This window comes from Polypterus senegalus, chromosome 1 (assembly GCF_016835505.1).
Source record: "Polypterus senegalus isolate Bchr_013 chromosome 1, ASM1683550v1, whole genome shotgun sequence".
NCBI lineage: Eukaryota > Metazoa > Chordata > Cladistia > Polypteriformes > Polypteridae > Polypterus > Polypterus senegalus.
The window spans coordinates 115,395,374-115,415,669 of NC_053154.1; the positions used below are offsets into that span (position 1 = coordinate 115,395,374).

The 20,296-nt window shown below is 35.9% G+C and overlaps 1 protein-coding gene across 1 annotated transcript in view; it reads left to right on the plus strand.

Annotated features, from left to right (window-relative positions):
* Positions 1-20,061, plus strand: part of LOC120531341 (UDP-GalNAc:beta-1,3-N-acetylgalactosaminyltransferase 1-like) — a 60,791-nt gene extending 40,730 nt beyond the window's left edge. The window contains exon 2 of the mRNA XM_039756653.1: positions 17,537-20,061. Coding sequence (XP_039612587.1) covers positions 17,547-18,668 — 1,122 coding nt within the window. The 5' untranslated portion in view covers positions 17,537-17,546 and the 3' untranslated portion in view covers positions 18,669-20,061. The remainder of the gene's footprint in view (positions 1-17,536) is intronic.
* The last annotated feature ends 235 nt before the right edge of the window (positions 20,062-20,296 follow it).

The following is a 20,296-nucleotide window of genomic DNA, read 5'->3' on the forward strand; positions in this document are numbered from 1 at the left end:
ATATATATATATATATATATATATATATATATATAGCAAAATACCCGCACTTGGCAGCGAGAAGTAAAAGAAAAGGAAACATTTTAATAATAACGTAACATAATTGACAATGTAATTGTTTTGTCATTGTCATGAGTGTTGCTGGTATATATATATATATAAGAATACCAAGGCCACAAGGAAGTAGTGTGTTAAAAGTTATGAAAACAAAAGAAAACATTTTAAAAATAACGTAAGATGATTGTTAATGTAATTGTTTTATCATTGATAGAGTGTTGTTGTCATATCTATCTATTTATATATATATATATATAGCAAAATACTGCATGGCACGGAGAAAAAAAGAAAAGGAAACATTTTAATAATAACGTAACATGATTATAATATAATTGTTTTGTCATTATCATGAGTGCTGCTGGCATATATATATATATATAATACACACACAGACACATATATAAACATATATATACATATACACTGTAAACATATATATAAATATATATATACATCTATACACATATATATATACAGTATATATATATACATATATACACACATCATATATACATATACATATATACACATACGATATACACACACATATATACATACTGTATATACAAATATACATATCTACATATATACTGTATATACACATATATATACAATCTATATATATATACTATATATAATAGGGACTGATTAAAAAATTAATCAATTAATTAGAGGCGTGTAAGAATTAATCTTGTTAATATGTCGACAAATTTGCCCCAAATCGCAAATGTTTTAATTTAAAACGTTTTAGTGGCGCAGAATCAATAGACATGGAATGAATATTGTAACTGAAGCTGTTTAATTTAAAAAAGCTTTTAAACTGCATTTGAATCAAAGAAAAAAATCATAAACGACAAAAAATGGTATTAATACTTAAATTTTGTACAAAAATAAAAACAAAAAAATATAAACAAATCAGAAACATAAATAATTAATATCTTTTAAACTAGGGTTTGGTTTATAATTTTGACCTGTTTTTTGTGTGTACAATATAACGGGCCGGAAAAACCCAACCTTGCTACTGTCTCCTCTCGGTCCTTTACAATATATATGATAGAACACTCATCACTTCACAACAATGACAAACAAATTACATTGACAATCATTACGCTATTTTCAAAATGTTTCCTTTTCTTTTTCATTACTTTAACACACTACTTGTCCTCAAGGTCTGGTATTTTTCTAGTATATATATATATATATATATATATATATATATATATATATATACACTCACCTAAAGGATAATTAGGAACACCTGTTCAATTTCTCATTAATGCAATTATCTAATCAACCAATCACATGGCAGTTGCTTCAATGCATTTAGGGGTGGTCCTGGTCAAGACAATCTCCTGAACTCCAAACTGAATGTCAGAATGGGAAAGAAAGGTGATTTAAGCCATTTTGAGCGTGGCATGGTTTGTTGGTGCCAGACGGGCCGGTCTGAGTATTTCACAATCTGCTCAGTTACTGGGATTTTCACGCACAACCATTTCTAGGGTTTACAAAGAATGGTGTAAAAAAGGAAAAATATCCAGTATGCGGCAGTCCTGTGGGTAAAATGCCTTGTTGATGCTAGAGGTCGAGGAGAATGGGCCGACTGATTCAAGCTGATAGAAGAGCAACTTTGACTGAAATAACCACTCGTTACAACCGAGGTATGCAGCAAAGCATTTGTGAAGACACAACACGCACAACCTTGAGGCGGATGGGCTACAACAGCAGAAGACCCCACCAGGTACCACTCATCTCCACTACAAATAGGAAAAAGAGGCTACAATTTGATGAGCTCACCAAAATTGGACAGTTGAAGACTGGAAAATGTTGCCTGGTCTGATGAGTCTCATTTCGTTGAGACATTCAAATGGTAGAGTCAGAATTTGGCGAAACAGAATGAGAACATGGATCCATCATGCCTTGTTACCACTGTGCAGGCTGGTGGTGGTGGTGTAATGGTGTGCGGATGTTTTCTTGGCACACTTAGGCCACTTAGTGCCAATTGGGCATCGCTTAAATGCCACGGGGTACCTGAGCATTGTTTCTGACCATGTCCATCCCCTTCATGACCACCATGTACCCATCCTCTGATGGCTAATTACAGCAGGATAATGCACAAAGCTCAAATCATTTTAAATTGGTTTCTTGAACATGACAATGAGTTCACTGTACTAAAATGGCCCCCACAGTCACCAGATCTCAACCCAATAGAGCATCTTTGGGATGTGGTGGAACGGGAGCTTCGTGTCCTGGATGTGCATCCCACAAATCTCCATCAACTGCAAGATGCTATCCTATCAATATGGGCCAACATTTCTAAAGAATGCTTTCAGCACCTTGTTGAATCAATGCCATAGAATTAAGGCAGTTCTGAAGGTGAAAGGGGTCAAACACGTATTAGTATGGTGTTCCTAATAATCCTTTAGGTGAGTGTATATATATATATATATATATATATATATATATATATATATCAAAATACCCGCACTTGGCAGCGAGAAGTAAAAGAAAAGGAAACATTTTAATAATAACGTAACATAATTGACAATGTAATTGTTTTGTCATTGTCATGAGTGTTGCTGGCTATATATATATATACTAGCAGAATACCAAGGCCGAGCGAAGAAGTAGTGTGTTAAAGAAGTTAGAAAAGAAAAGCAAACATTTTAAAAATAACGTAAGATGATTGTTAATGTAATTGTTTTGTCATTGATATGAGTGTTGTTGTCATATCTATCTATTTATATTATATATATATATACAAAATACCTGCGATTGGCAGCGGAGAAGTAAAAAGAAAAGGAAACATTTTAATAATAACGTAACATGATTGACAATGTAATTGTTTTGTCATTGTCATGAGTGTGCTGGCATATATATATATATATATATAACACACAGACACATATATAAACATATATATACATAACGTAAACATATATATAAATATATATATACACTATACACATATATATATACAGTTATATATATATACAGTATACACAAATACATATTTTTTTTTTTTTTTTTTTTTTTTTTTTTTTTTTTTTTTTTTTTTTTTTTTTTTTTTTTTTTTTTTTTTTTTTTTTTTTTTTTTTTTTTTTTTTTTTTTTTTTTTTTTTTTTTTTTTTTTTTTTTTTTTTTTTTTTTTTTTTTTTTTTTTTTTTTTTTTTTTTTTTTTTTTTTTTTTTTTTTTTTTTTTTAAAAAAAAAAAAAAAAAAAAAAAAAAAAAAAAAAAAAAAAAAAAAAAAAAAAAAAAAAAAAAAAAAAAAAAAAAAAAAAAAAAAAAAAAAAAAAAAAAAAAAAAAAAAAAAAAAAAAAAAAAAAAAAAAAAAAAAAAAAAAAAAAAAAAAAAAAAAAAAAAAAAAAAAAAAAAAAAAAAAAAAAAAAAAAAAAAAAAAAAAAAAAAAGAATTGGATAGCTAAATAATCATCCCCTCGAATCGAACCGGCTTAGAGAGACTCTACAATTCGCCGCGAGGCTTGTCTATGCCTAAATATATTGTAGAGTATATATATACATTTATATATATATATACCCGTGTACCGCATGAGTGGAAGTAGAAGTTATAGAAAAGAAAAGGGAACATTTTAAAAATAACGAATATGATTGTCAATATACAGTAATTATTTTGTAGAGTGTTATTGAATGTTGCTGTCATCAAGGATTTGATTATCATTATTTCTTTCAATCAGGCTCGTATTTGTAAGATGTTTCAAGTTACATTCCGTGTTTGTCAATCGTTGTAAAGATAAGAGGTTTCATTCATCGATTTGTTTCTTACTGCATCAATAAACAGCTCGTCTTCCTTTTAAATCTGTGATGTGACAAACTGCATGCACGGGTTTTTTTTTACACTGTCTTCCTTTAGCAGGACATTCACTTTTTCCACACGTGTGTTTTGTTTCCTCAGTAGCTGCACTTATGAATATGATTGTATTATAAGCGCTTCATATTTTTTACACACCACATAAACATATATATATATACATATCTATACATATACACATATATACATACATATATATCTACATATATACACACACATATATACACACATATACATACATCACACAATATATAAACATATATATACATATACATACATATCTACATATACACACACAGCTATTTACGATCAGTGCAATACGCTATTTGTTAAAAGCGTTGACTCCCGCTCTTAGCGTCAATAACAAATCAAATCATTCAGTTATCTTTGCTCATATGTCATTTTAGAGCTGGGCGCTAAGCATCTTTTTTGGCCACAAGTTCGTTTCTGTTTGGTGTGAGGTTCTGTGTTGGGAGATTCTCAGGATGGATTCAGGTGCTCATCAGTGAGGGACTCCTGTGTGCTGTTTTGTTGTCTTTATCACTGAGAAGAGCTTCTCACACAGTATTGCTCAAACATGCACAAGGTTCGACCGGTAGCGACTTTTTGTTCTTCAAAGTCACCAAAGCGCCTGCAAACTCAGTGCTATAACTCTAGCTTTGCAATAACTTGCAGCATCATAAGGTAGACTTGATTACTTGTAGAGTGTTAAGGCAGCTGAGCTGCTGCATTATGGGATCTTGTAGTTTATTGTGTTACCAGCACTTCTATACCGGCATTAATAACAATAATACAGTATATAAATGATCTCAGGGGCGGATATAATTACGCGGGCGGATGTGGGCCCCTGGCCTTGAGTTTGCACATATTTTTTTTTTTTGGGGGGGGGGGGGGGGGGGGGGGGGGGGGGGGGGGTAATGGTGTCGGATGTTTTCTTGGCACACTTAGGCCACTTAGTGCCAATTGGGCATCGTTTAAATGCCACGGGCTACCTGAGCATTGTTTCTGACCATGTCCATCCCTTCATGACCACCATGTACCCATCCTCTGATGGCTAATTACAGCAGGATAATGCACAAAGCTCAAATCATTTTAAATTGGTTTCTTGAACATGACAATGAGTTCACTGTACTAAAATGGCCCCACAGTCCCAGATCTCAACCCAATAGAGCATCTTTGGGATGTGGTGGAACGGGAGCTTCGTGCCTGGATGTGCATCCCACAAATCTCCATCAACTGCAAGATGCTATCCTATCAATATGGGCCAACATTTCTAAAGAATGCTTTCAGCACCTTGTTGAATCAATGCCACATAGAATTAGGCAGTTCTGAAGGTGAAAGGGGTCAAACACCGTATTAGTATGGTGTTCCTAATAATCCTTTAGGTGAGTGTATATATATATATATATATATATATATATATATATATATATCAAAATACCGCACTTGGCAGCGAGAAGTAAAGAAAAGGAAACATTTTAATAATAACGTAACATAATTGACAATGTAATTGTTTTGTCATTGTCATAGTGTTGCTGGCATATATATATACTAGCAGAATATCCAGCCAGCGTAAGAAGTAGTGTGTTAAAGAAGTTATGAAAAGAAAAGCAAACATTTTAAAAATAACGTAAAATGATTGTTAATGTAATTGTTTTGTCATTGATATGAGTGTTGTTGTCATATCTATCTATTTATATTATATATATATATACCAAAATACCTGCGATTGCAGCAGAGTAAAAAAAAAAGGAAACATTTAATAATAATGTAACATGATTGACAATGTAATTGTTTTGTCATTGTCATGAGTGTTGCTGGCTATATATATATATATATATATATATATACACACAGACACATATATAAACTATATATACATATAAACATATATATAAATATATATATATATACACATCTATACACATATATATACAGTTATATATATATACATATACACTGTATATACACATATATATACAAATCTACATATATATATCTACATATATATATATTAGGGTGGGACTCGATTAAAAAATTAATCCAATTAATTAGAGGCTGTGTAAGAATTAATCTTGATTAATCGTATGTAATCGCATAGAATTTGCCCCAAATCGCAAGTGTTTTTTTATTTAAAACGGTTTTAGTGGCGACAGAATCAAATAATAGACATGGACATGAATATTGTAAACTGAAGCTGTTTTAATTTCTGAAAAAAAAGCTTTTAAACTGCATTTGAATTCAAAACAGAAACAAAATATCATCCCTGGTTAAAATTGGGCAGACTTAAAAAAAAAGTGGTAGTTTAAGTACTTTAAGTACATTTTCAGAATAGTATTGTCTTTAAATAATAATAACCAAAATTTCAACATAAAGTGCAGTTTTCTCTTAAAAAATAAGTCAGAAACATAAAGGTAATTTGACCAGCTTACTCTTTAAACTCTGAGTAACATTAGCCAAAATTATTTTGTACATTAGGCTAAAACAGTGAGATCATTGAACATTTTGTAATTAGATTATTTAGAATTACTAACGTCACGGAAGTCAATTGTCCTAGAAGACCACAAAGTCCCTTTCTTATCACTAATTGCTTGCTTTTCAGTGTGACAAAACCATGCTTTTTCAAAGCTTCTCGGTAGTCGAAGATCAGTCGTAAGCGCCTTATTCCGATCTCTTTCCTACTTTTCGTTCATATGTACACGGTATGTTTCAAAATCTGTCATTGAGCAAAAGTTCCTTGTTGGAATTGAAAGTGGATTAATGTTATTTTATAACGTTATGGAGTACATGCATCGAAGCTTCTCAGCTGTGCTTGTGCTAAGAAAGGGAACATTTTAAAAATAACGTAACATGACTGTCAATATACAGTATTTGTTTTGTGAGTGTTACTGAGTGTTGCTGTCATCAAGGATTTGATTATCATTATTTCTTTCAATCAGGTTCGTATTTGTAGGATGTGTTGTGTTCAAGTTACATTCCGTGTTTGTCAATCGTTGTAAAGATGACAGGTTTCATTCATCGATTCGCTTTTACTGCATCAATAAACAGCTCGTCTTCTTCTTTATCTGAGACCTGACACACTGCATGCACGGGTTTTTTACACTGTCTTCCTTTAGCGGACATTGACTTTTTCCAACGCGGTGCTTTGTTTCCACAGTAGCTGGATTTATGAATATGCTTGTATGTATCAGACGCTTCATATATTTTTGCTGCCTTTCAATTGTGTAATTCGGTTTTGTTCAGCGCCCTTTGGAACTGTTGCTTTTATCTGTGCACTGCGTCAGTTCACGTGAGCCACTTGGTGCGTACATGCATCGAAGGTTCCCAGCTGGTGCTGGTGCCATCTCCTGCTATGTCCATGGCTGTGTTTTATGTTACCTTAGTCCTGGCACTTAAAACTTCTCTCTGCAGTTTCGCTTGAGTTTGTGTCAAACACCACCCTGACCATCTCATCTTCCTCTCCATAAGCACAGTCCTTCACCCGTGAATATTTACCCGTGGCAGTTTGTTATTGGATTGCCGCTGACGGACGGCCTTATATGGGCAGGCACTAAATTACAAACGCCAGCGCAGCCTGTCTATGAACTTAATTTAAAGTGTAGGTTTACATCGTGCTTTGTTTCCGAAGCAGCAGAACTCATGAATATGGTAGTATATGCCACTCGCTCGCTTCTTATTGTTTCGCTGCCTTCTCAATTATATAATGCATGTTTTCTTGAGCGCTTTTTGAGGTCTTCCTGGTTTTCTATGTACCGTGATTACGTGGGAGGCGTGATGATGTCACACGAAACTCCCCCACACGCGTTGAAGCTCATCTCCATTACAGTAAATGGAGAAAACTGCTTCCAGTTATGACCATTACGCAGTAGAATTTCGATATAAAACCTGCCCAACTTTTGTAAGGAAGCTGTAAGGAATGAACCTGCCAAATTTCAGCCTTCCACCCACACGGGAAGTTGGAGAATTAGTGATGAGTCAGTGAGTGAGTCAGTGAGAGAGTGAGTGAGTGAGGGCTTTGCCTTTTATTAGTATAGATATATATATATATATATATACACACACACATATACTATGGGGTGCCAAACAGGCAAATAAATTGATTTTGTGAATATATAAAAGCCCAAGGCCAGAATATATAAAGTTAAAACTTGAATATATAAAGTCATTCCCGAATACATAAAGTCAAAACTTGAATATATAAAGTCAGCGTCAGTATACATAAAGTCAAAACTTGAATATATAAGGTCAGCGTCGGAATATATAAAGTCATTCCTGATTATATAAAGTCAACATCGGAGTATATAAACTCATTCCTGAATATATAAAGTCAAAGTCAAAATCTATTGATTGAAACGACTCTGAACTGAACTAAGTGAACAAAAACGTATTCAGAAAAATAAATTAAAAAAACACTGTTAGGTTAATGTTTTGAAAATGATGCATGTGCCCTGCCCAGGATTGGTTCCTGCCTTGCGCCCAGTGTTGGCTGGGATTGGCTCCAGCAGACCACCGTGACCCTGTGGTCGGATTCAACGGGTTGGGAAATGGATGGATATTCCAGAGTTACTTTATATATTCCGACGCTGACTTTTTATATATTGAAGTTTTGACTTTATATATTGCAGCGCTTACTTTATATATTCCACTTTATATATTCAAGATTTGACTTTATATATTCCAGCACTGACTTTATATATTTAAGTTTTGACTTTATATATTCAACAGTGACTTTATATAATCAAGTTTTGACTTTATATAGTTAAATGTAGTCATCATTGCATAACTTTTTCTTTACCATAGAAATTTAAAGACTAAATTCAACTTCCATTCCTAACAAAGATATTTCTGGCACTAAATAGAACCTACTTATATCCAAATTGAAGCTATTGAGCTGTCGCCTGCCTGCCTGAATAAGTCACCCTCGCCGCTTCTTACTTTTTACCGTTCATTTAATCATGGCTAGTGGCGGAAAAATTATAAAATGGAAGGAGGATTACACTGAGTATGGCTTTACCAAAACAATTATTGATGGCGAAATGATTATTCATAAAGCTTCAATTGGTGATCTGTTTTTCTGTGTTAACCTCATATTTTTCATACTTCTTCTCAAACCAAGGGGTGCGAGGTTAAAATGAATCGAAGCGCTGATCAATGTAATCGGTGTACCAGGAAATCATGCATTGAGAGAAGTTCCCCTTTGCTTGAATGCAAAGTGTGATTAAATGCGTGATTTTTAACGCTATGGAGCACATGCATCAAGCTTCTCAGCTGTACTTGTGCTAAGAAAAGGAAACATTTTAAAAATAACGTAATACGATTGTCAATGTAACCTTTTGTAAGTAGTGCCTGGAGGATTCAGTGTGGAGAAACTGTAGAGACAGCGTGTGTATTAACTTGTGGATTTTTCTGTGAGTATTTGGTGGCAGCGCACAAAGTCGCCCGTAACACTGTGTTAGCTGGAGCTCAGCTCAGAGCGAAATGAGGTGAATGGGAGGGAGATGATGACGTGACTTCCCACCCGCCCTAACTGTCAATCCCCACAAACACAGTCTCTCAGAATTTGCATAAGCACAGCCCTTCACCAGTAATTTTAACTTAGTTACAAAGTGATCAAAACTCATTTATATCCCGTCCTCTCATTAAACTTGTATCCCGCGCATTACCCGTGGGCATGACAAACGCCAGCGGCAGCCTGTCTATGAACTTAATTTAAACTTTAGGTTTACACCTTGCTTTGTTTCCAAAGTAGCAGCACTCATGAATATGGTTGTATATGTCACTCGCTCGCTTCTTATTGTTTCGCTGCCTTCTCAATTGTATAATACATGTTTTCTTCAGCGCTTTTTGGAGCTCTTCCTGGTTTTCTACGTACTGCGTTGACAGTCAGTTCACGTGATTATGTGGGAGGCGTGATGATGTCACACGAAACTCCGCCCCCCACGGCTTTCAAGCTCAACTCCATTACAGTAAATGGAGAAAAATAGCTTCCAGTTATGACCATTACGCGTAGAATTTGAAATGAAACCTGCCCAACTTTTGTAAGGAAGCTGTAAGGAATGAGCCTGCCAAATTTCAGCCTTCTACCCACACAGGAACTTGGAGAATTAGTGATGAGTCAGTGAGTCAGTGAGTCAGTCAGTCAGTCAGTCAGTGAGGGCTTTGCCTTTTATTAGTATAGATATATATATATATATATATATATATATATATATATATATATATATATATATATTGTGGACCCGGCCCGACACAGACAGGCGGACATGTTGATTTTCTACCACCACATGTTTATTTTCTACAATATTTACAATTAATTGTCACTGAGACACAGTCTGTGCACAACACAAACCCCCAACACACAGTCCTAGCCACTCAATGCCGTCTTCTCCGGGCCGCCTCCACACTCCTCTCGTGCCTCGCCCTTCTTCCACCCAACTCCAGCCTTGAATGAAGGAGACGGCCCTTTATTCATATCCCGGATGAGCTCCAGGTGTTCCCGACACTACTCCCCGCTTAGCCCGCCCGTGTGGTGGAAGTGCGGCTGTTCTCCCGGAAGCACCGCGGGTGTCCCTGCTTCCACCCACCTCCTGGTGTGCCGGAAGTGCTGAGGTCCAGGGTGTCTCGGGGCGCCCCCTGGTGGTGACCACAGGTCCCTACAGGGTTGGTCTTCCAAGCCCCCTACCCGTGGCCACAAGAACCACCAGGCTGGCAGCCCCCACGTGGTCAAAGGTTGGCGCACGCCCCTGGCACCTCTGACAATATATATATTGTGAGACTTGCCCGGACACCACCAGTCGGAGACCACATCTTTATAAAAGCCACACATTTATTTAACATAAATAAAGACAGTTCCTAACACGACACAAAGCACACAGCAATAATCACCCAAAATGAACTTGCTTTCAGTCCTTAGCCGCCAATCTCCTCCTGGGAGCTTCGGCCCTGCTCCCTCTCCTACTCTAGCTCCCAGATTTCTGGAAGGCGGCCCCTTTTATTCCTGCCCGGATGTGCTCCAGGTGGCTGATGACGTCCAACCGGCAGCACTTCCTGGTGTGGCGGAAGTGCTGCCCTTGCACCGAAGCACTCCTGGCGTCCCTGGCAGGTTCCTCCGCCATCTTGTCGAGTGTGGCGGAAGTAACTATTTCCAGGTCAAACAAGGTTTAAGGCGCCCTCTGGTGGTGGCCACGGGTCCCAATGGGTTATAATCTTTTCTCGTGGTCCTTTCCTATTCCAGGGTGGTTGCCCCCTCGTGGCCCGGAAGCTATTTTTGCCCCCTTCCAGTCCTTTTAGGCATCCCAGCTGGGTAAGAACCCCAGCCATCTGTGACAATAATACAGTATATATATATATATATTGTGAACGCTGGCCCCGGCACAGACAGACGGACATCATTTTGTCACCACACACCATTTATTTACAATACTATTTATAATGTTCTCTCACGTGCACCCCCAGTGCCTTCTTGCACCGATCTCCCCAAGTCCAGGCCACACAGTCCTTTTTCCTTCCTGGCCGCCTCCCGTCCTCTCTCTCCAGCTCTGTCCGCTTCCTCCCGACATCCACCAATGACTGGAGGGAGGCGGCCCCTTATATAACGCCTTCTCCAGGGCTAGCCATTACATCTTTGAGCCACACAAAAACTATTGTTTATTCAAAATAATAACAAAAATAAATATATTTGTTCAATATTTTCAAAAGGAAATATCAAGAGCACTCAATATATTTGATGAAATACTAGAACTGACTTCTGATTAATAAAATTGTGTATTGTATTTCCAGATTTTACCTGAGAAGAATAATGTTTCATCCTTTCATTCAGCTATTGCAATAGAGGGTCATGGATGATGGCTTTTATCACAATATTGGTTACAAGGCAGGAATTATTCCTTGATGGGAAATTAGTTTGCTTCACAGCACTCGTAGAACACACACCCACACCAACATTCATTAATCCTAGGCCATTTTAGCCTTTTATTCATAACTAGCAGAATACCCGCGCTTCGCAGCGGAGAAGTAGTGTGTTAAAGAAGGTACGAAAAAGAAAAGGAAAAATTTAAAAATAACGTAACATGATTGTTAATGTAATTGTTTTGTCATTGATATGAGTGTTGTTCTCATATCTATCTATATAAATATATCTCTATCTATCTATCTATCTATATATATATATATATATATATATATATATATATATATATATATATATCAAAATACCACTTGGCAGCGGAGAAGTAGTGTGTTAAAGAAGGAAAGAGAAAGAAAAGGAAACATTTTGAAAATAACATAACACGATTGTCAATGTAACCTTTTGTAAGTAGTGCCTGGAGGATTCAGTGTGGAGAAACTCTAGAGACAGCGTGTGTATTAACTTGTGGATTTTTCTGTGAGTATTTGGTGGCAGTCTGGCGAAGTTGCTTGAGGAAGGCGTTAACCGAGCTCAGCTCAGAGCGAAATGAGGTAAATGGGAGGGAGATGATGACGTGACTCCCCCACCGCCTTAACTGTCAATCCCCCACAAACACAGTGTCTCGGAATTTGCATAAGCACACCCCTTCACCTGCAATTTTAACTTAGTTACAAAGTGATCAAAACTCTCGTTTATATCCTGCGTCCTCTCATTAAACTTGTATCCCGCATTACCTGTGGGCATGTGAAATGCCAGCGGTAGCCTGTCTATGAACTTAATTTAAAGGTTAGGTTTACACCTCGCTTTCTTTCCGAGGGTAGCAGCACTCATGAATATGGTAGTATATGTCACTCGCCGCTTCTTATTGTTTGCTGCCTTCTCAATTACATAATGCATGTTTTCTTAAGCGCTTTTTGGAGGTCTTCCTGGTTTTCTACAGTACTGCATTGACAGTCAGTTCACGTGATTACGTGGGAGGCGTGATGATGTCACACGACTCCGCCCTCCCGTCTTTTCCAGCTCAACTCCATTACAGTTAATGGAGAAAAATACCTTCCAGTTATGACCATTAGGCGTAGAATTTCGAAATGAAACCTGCCCAACTTTTGTAAGTAAGCTGTAAGGAATGAGCCTGCCAAATTTCCAGCCTTCTACCTACACGGGAAGTTGGAGAATTAGTGATGAGTGAGTCAGTGAGTGAGTGAGTGAATGAGGGCTTTGCCTTTTATTAGTATAGATAATAGTAGCAGTGGTATTTTTGTGAGTGCAGAGTACAGTGAATTTCTTATTACATGTCTGACCAAAATGCAACACATCGTTATTCTCTGATGCCATGACAAACAAGTCTATGCATATCTGAAAATGCTCCTCATATGCACACACAATCTGAATTTGCTCAGGCATCAATTAAAAATTTACTCTAACTTGATGTAAAGATGTGGACAAATTTGTGTGTACCCTTTCATTGTTCCCTGCACTGACTCAAGGCACTCTGTGCCAGACATAGCAAAGCAGCCCAAAAACATAACTGAGTTGCCTCCATGTTTCAGAGTAGGTATGGTGTTTTCTTTTCTGTGAAAGCTTCATATTTTCATCTGTAGACATAGAAATGATTTGACGTGCCAAAAAGCTCCAGTTTTGTCACATCTGTCCATAAGACATTATCCCAGAAGCATTGTGACTTGACAATATGTATTTTAGTAATTAATAGTATTTTAGTATTTAGTATTTTACTTGATTTTGTTTATTCCTTTCTTTCAACTATGGAGTCCAGTGACCCCCACTGTCACTCAAACAGTGACAGATGGTGCGATCAAACACTAATGGACCTTGATCTTGAATTACAGCTTGTAACTCTTTGGAAGATGTCCTTGGATTTTTGTCTAACATTCTCCCTATACTTCTGCCCACTCTGGGGTCAATTTTCCTTTTGCGGTTGTGTCCTAGGGATGTTGACTGAAGACCTATGGACCTCAAACTTCTTAATAATAATTGCCACTGTTGTCAGAAGAACATCAAGCTGCTAGGCGATGGTCTTATAGCCTTTGTCATTAACATGCTTGTCTATAATTTTCTTTTTAAACTCCAAAGACAACTCTTTAGTTTGCTTTCTTAGCTTCATGTTCTCAGTTTCATGTTCAGTGTGGGACGCAGGGTGATACCAAAAAGCAGAGTGTCTTTTCTCCATTTAAAGAGGCTGAATGACTGATTGCAAAATTGAAGATGTGTGATACTAATTAAAGAAAACAGCTAGTTTGAAAAATCACTGTAATCAAATTTTTAGGGTCTTTTCTAGGGTTAGCAACAAATGTGTTCGAGCCATTTTAGAGTATCTATAGAATAAGTAATACTTTATCTCTTTTCATACATGACATATCAAAGACATGCAGATATACATAAGACAATTACCACTGTCAACCTTTAAATAAAAATATCAAAAAAGTTAAAGAAAAAATAAATAAGTAGAATAACAAAAATGTTAATATAAAAGCAGAAGCTACATGACCTTTTGAATATATAGCGATGAGAGTCAGGGAAAAGACAAAGTACAGAATGTGAAGAGTGCGATCATTCTGAATCTTTTAGTCTTAAACACAAAAATCTGGCGTGTGCTCCCCTTAACTTTCTCATATACTTAGACAGAGGAAAAGGTCATCAGAACCAGTTCCAGTTGCGCAATATTTCCCAAATATCATATGTCTTTGTTGCTCATCATAACTAACTGATAATATCGATATACAATCATTTATCTCTACTTATAATTATATATAATATTTTCACACTTAGAGAGGTTGAAGACAGTGGAGTTGTTTCATGATTACATATGCATTACCTAGATTACGTGCAAAGTAAAAAGAGTTATAGTCACCTAAAACATAAAGTGTTAGTATTATATAATGTTTGTTGCAATAAATTGCAATAGGTAAAACATTTAATTATGATAATGATAGCAGAAATAAAAACAAAAATCATAAAATGAAATGTTTTACCAAGGACACGAAGGAGACGTAGCAGTTTGTTGTTCCCATTACACCTTTATGCATGGCATATTCAATGTTTACAAATACATGTTGTTGAACTGATGAGTTATAAATTAAAATAAAATGAATAATAGTTATTGAAAGAATATGTGTTATATTGAATACAGTTTTTAATATTGTGTACACATTTATATTTTCATGATGCAAAGAATTTGGATGGTTGTTTAAATAAAATACTACTTCAGGTTGAGTAATTTTTCTCAAATTTCATATCTGCTTGCTTTTTATCATCATAAATATCTATACAAAATTTGAATCATCTATCTGTAATTATAACCATAGTTTACTTGTAAAGCATTCAGTTAAAGTTAAAGTACCAGAAGTGGCCCAAAATTTGATTGGATTTCTTATATTTGACATAAAGCAGGTGTACAAAAATCTCATTGACCAAGGTTAAAACGTTTTCGGGTTATCATGTTTACATACAGACACACAACAACACAGACACAGAGACAGACATAATTTTAAAAATGGTATTTTCGGACTCCGGAAGGTCCAAAACGTTGAGATTCATCAAAATCTTGAGGTCAAATTTTTTCACGAATTGTATACTTTCTCTATACTATGTATACGAGAAAGTAAAAAGCCATCATTTTTAATGAAAAAATATAAAGAAAAATAGGCAGCATGTAGTTAAAATAAAACATAAATAGCAAAAATAACACTTCAAATATGAACGCTACCAAATGAACACCACAACGTCCATGATAAGAGTGCATTCAACATGCAACAAAACTTTCAGAAATACAAGTTCACTTAACTGAAAGTACCTGCCCATGCTTAAAGATAAAAAAACTAAAATAAGCCAGAATGTATTATTTACTTTATTAAGTAAGCATCTTTACAGGAAGTATGAACAAGGTGCTGTGAGGTCGATGTCCTGAGACTCACATTGAAGAGGACTGATGGTGTCACCTTCTCATCACATTCTGGCAATTGTTTTATTGTCATGTAGATGTCACTATAATGTTTTGATCATTTAAAAATATATTTTCAAAATATCTAAAATGTGTGTTATATCGATTGTAATTTTCCATGGTTTTATATGTTAGAGAGTTTTAAGTTGTACTCGCCATGGCATCTGTCAAAGATAGGAAACAGAATAATTAAAAAATATTTGTTATCTCTTGCCCTATGTGTACTTTCAACAACTTTCCTCTGTATTTGCGTATGTCTGAACCTCTCTTGACTGCCGATCACTTTCTCAATCATGTTGCCATAAAGCCTGCTTCACAGACTCTTGTCATTATTTTTGAGGCGCCTTTCTCGCCTCCTGTTCAGTTTTATACTTTGGGTCTTTGAAGGCGACTCTCTGACCATGTGCCTTTACTTCTCCTTATGCGTCTCACACTCACCTCATTCGTTGCATCAAAAAAGCCAAACTGACCAATCACACCAAAGCAAAATTGACCAATCAGATTGCTCTGAGGGACTGCACTGGATAATGGTGTAGTGAGATTATGGTTAGGTCTGCTTTTAAAGAAGAAGTGGAGTGACAGAAGAGTGAGGTGATGCACAATCACATAGTCTGGATTGCTCTGGAATTAACCTAAAACCCCCTTTCATTTATGTGCTACTTTCCCTGGACCACTCATCAGATCCTGCCCCTTGGTCACCATTGCTAAGAAACTTATTGAATCTGGGAGTCACATGATTATTGGCCACCATCTACTGAAAGCACCGTGATATTCCAACAATGATGGATGGACTAAAAGCTAGAAGTCTGTATGACCATCATCATCAAGTGACTCCATGAGAACCCTAACTACAAAGAGGACTATTTCACTTATGTTAGGTAGAATGCCCAGAGGGGACTGGGCGGTCCCGTGGCCTGGAACCCCTGCAGATTTTTTTTTTTCTCCAGCCGTCTGGAGTTTTTTTTCTGTTTTTTCTGTCCACCCTGGCCATCGGACCTTACTCCTTTTCTATGTTAACTAAAGTTTTCTAATTTTAATTTCTTATTTTGTCTTTTATTTTTCTTTTCTTCATTATGTAAAGCACTTTGAGCTACTTTTTGTATAAATATGTGCTATATAAATAAATGTTGTTGTTGTTTGTATTTTTAAACAAGGTCAGGCTTGAATTGTTGCAGATACATTCAATTTAAGTACGACTGCTTGTTTTTTGCTTATATTTTTCTAGAGACTAATTTGCAGTTATAACTATTTTCTAAATTGTTGCTTTTGACTTGTGTTATTGTGATGTTTCAGGTGAAAGATGTGAACCAACTCAAGGGTGGGATACCAGCCTGTCTCAGAGCCAGCACATACATTCACAGACATTGTTTCTTTCATAATGAGTCAGTGAGCCTCCAGCACTGGTCAGCAAAGCTTGACACAAATTTCCTTATTTTCAGTGACCTTCTTTGGATTGTTCCAGATTATCTTTGTGTCAGAATACCATTAAGAAAACAAGCAGAGAAATAAACAACATAAAATATTGCCCTTTTCTCATAGTTCTGCTATTCTAGACGTAAACAAATTAGTATTTGCACATTTTATATTGCTGAATAGATTGCAATGCTACAAACCAGATGCAAGCTAAGGTAGCAACTTAAGAAGAGCCCTTCTGTTTAAACAGAGAGGGGCCAGCAATGTCATACCATATTGGTTCCTATGATATGGCCCAGGTTTCTATACTTTCACAACTTTATACTTGTTGTGTTCAAACATAATAATTAAACTAATTTTTTTCCTTCTTTTACAGCTGATCATACATGGCAAAGATTTACATGTGCATCTGTGTGCCATTTCTGATGTTCGCAATAGCATTTGTAATTTGGTGCCCTAATATGGAGAACAAACCAGTTTATCCAGAAACCCATCAAAAATACCATTCAGAACAGAGAATTCATCCCACTAGTGACAGGTTTGGAAATAACTCTCAGAAACTTGACGTTACCCAGACCTTAACTAGCTACCCTACACAAACCCCTAAAAGTGAAGTGGCCACCTATTTGAATTTACAAGGAGAAGATGTGTTTGATGAAAACAAGCTCAGTAAAGATGCCAACTGGGCACAGTTTTATGATCGATCAAGAAATGGTGAACCCAGTTTCAAATATTTGATTGTACAAGATTCCCTATGCACAAACATAACTCCATTTCTGGTTATCATGGTCGCCACTCGAGCAAGTGAAGTAACAGCCAGAGATATTATTAGAGAAACGTGGGGAAGCAGACGTAAGTGGCATGGGAAATATGTTCTTACCTTGTTCTTAATCGGGAAGAGTAAAGAACCCATTGAGCAATTGTTATCTGAAAATGATAAACACAAGGATTTAATTGTGCAAGACTTCGAAGACACATATGAAAATCTCACACTGAAGACCCGAATGGCTTTCCAATGGATGTACGACTTCTGCCTAAAAGCAGAGTTTTTCATGAAATCAGATGCTGATGTATATGTCAGTCCAAGCAACCTAGTTAAATATTTGCTTTCTTTGAATGAAAACATGTCCCAAAATGTGTTTACAGGCCACGTATTTGAAAACAATATACCATTACGATCAAAAAATGCTAAGAATTACCTCTCATATGAAGATTATCCAATTAATGTTTTCCCTCACTACTGCAGTGGCCTTGGATATGTTATTTCAGGAAAACTAGCACTGAAAATTTTCCTGATTATGCGCCATGTTAAACCTTGGGCAAATGAAGATCTTTATACAGGACTCTGCCTGAAGTTACTAGGAGGCCAACCTACTTTTCCACCACAAAACAGTTTCTTTTTTGAAAAAACAAACCTTAATGACAAACTTCAGACATTAATAGCTGCACACTGGGTGGACCAAAATGCTATGAAGCAACTTTGGGAAATCGAGAAAGCAAGTTTATGAAGGCAAAGCAGATGAAGGAAATTTTAATTTAAAGTAATGAGATGCCTTTAAGTTAAAGTTTATTCACAAAAATTGAAACGAAAAAGATCAGAGTAGAAGCCTGTCATCTGAAGACTCGCCATGAGAGGCTGAAAGGCAACCTCATTTAAGATTTATGAAAGTCGCTTCAAATACAAGTATGAATTTACACATCTGTATATGCAGTAATAACAATGCTGGATTTTTCTTGCATATTCGGAGAGTTCGACAAACTCTGAATGTCAAGTTATGAAGAAAATTTACACCATTCAAGAATTTGGGGAATATAAATGACAAGATTTGCATTTGAGATATCCTTCACAAATTGAAATTTCTTCTTGATGACTCAGGAAAAGCTTGAAAGCATAATTTGTTTTAAACATGGAACTGAATGTTGGGTTCTTTTTACTGTATACGTGACACAGATAGATGCAGTATATTGCACAAAAAAATGAAGATTTTTTTTTTTTATCAGGGATTGTTATTTGTTATGAGAGCTGACTGGATGCTGTGATTTATTCAAAGTGCTGATGTTACAAAAAAAGAGTTCATTTACACTTTTTCTATGATTTTTCTGTGAAAGCCATATACTGTATATGCATTTTAAAACAGACAAGGCATTGTTTTACAGGGTCTAGCTGAAGTTCACATTTTGTACCTGAAGTTGTACATCTAATAGGTTCTAAAACGATCTACATATGTATATATTTATATGTGTACTTTTATGAGGTTTTAGGGAAACTTAGATTTATTTAATTAATTAGAATATGAAGTTACTTTTAGTTAGTAATTAAAATATTCAGCATAGTAAACGTGTGCTTATCTTTTTATTAAATCGAGATTAACATCACATCCAAGAAGACTGCTTTGCAAAAAAAATGCAGCTAGTCAGATGAAAGTTTATCCTTTCCTCCGTGCAACAGTGAGAGGAGGGAGGTAATAAATTTAGGTCTTTTACTTTTGTTGCTGTTTCTGGGTTATTTGCATTGCAAACTGCCACCCCAATCACACTACAGTTTTGTCAAAGGTACAGTGATATGCTTTTTTTTAGTCTGTATGCATAATTAAACAGCAAGATTTTGGGGTGCAGAGGTGCCGAAAAGTGTACGTTAAGGTGCAAAAAAGACTTGAAAAAGTAGTGGATCGAGTACGCTTCACTATCTTTAAATAAGGTACTTTCTTCTTGGATCTTTATGCTAGATGTGCAGGGATGCGGGCAGGACCTACGTCTGGTGCAGGATGTTTCTTAATTGAGAACACTTGAAGGATGGAGGTATGGATCGACAACACTTTGAATTTCCTCCCAACGTAACATTCTTGAACTTTGCTGATCTTAATGGTGGACAACATTGGCAAAAGAGACTGAACAAAAAAATATGTGTTAAAATATCCTGCTTCAACTTTTATGTTATATCTGGCGGGCAAATTCAGAATAAATACTCCAGGGACAATTATAGTTACTGTTGATGACAATGAATGTAGTGAAGAGGGTGTGCCATAGTGGATAATAAATCAAAATGTGAAAACATTTTTTTTGTATTTCATTCTTTGAGCTTTTGTAATCTGAGCTACCACCAAGCTCCCATTTCTTTTAAGAAACACAGTATGTT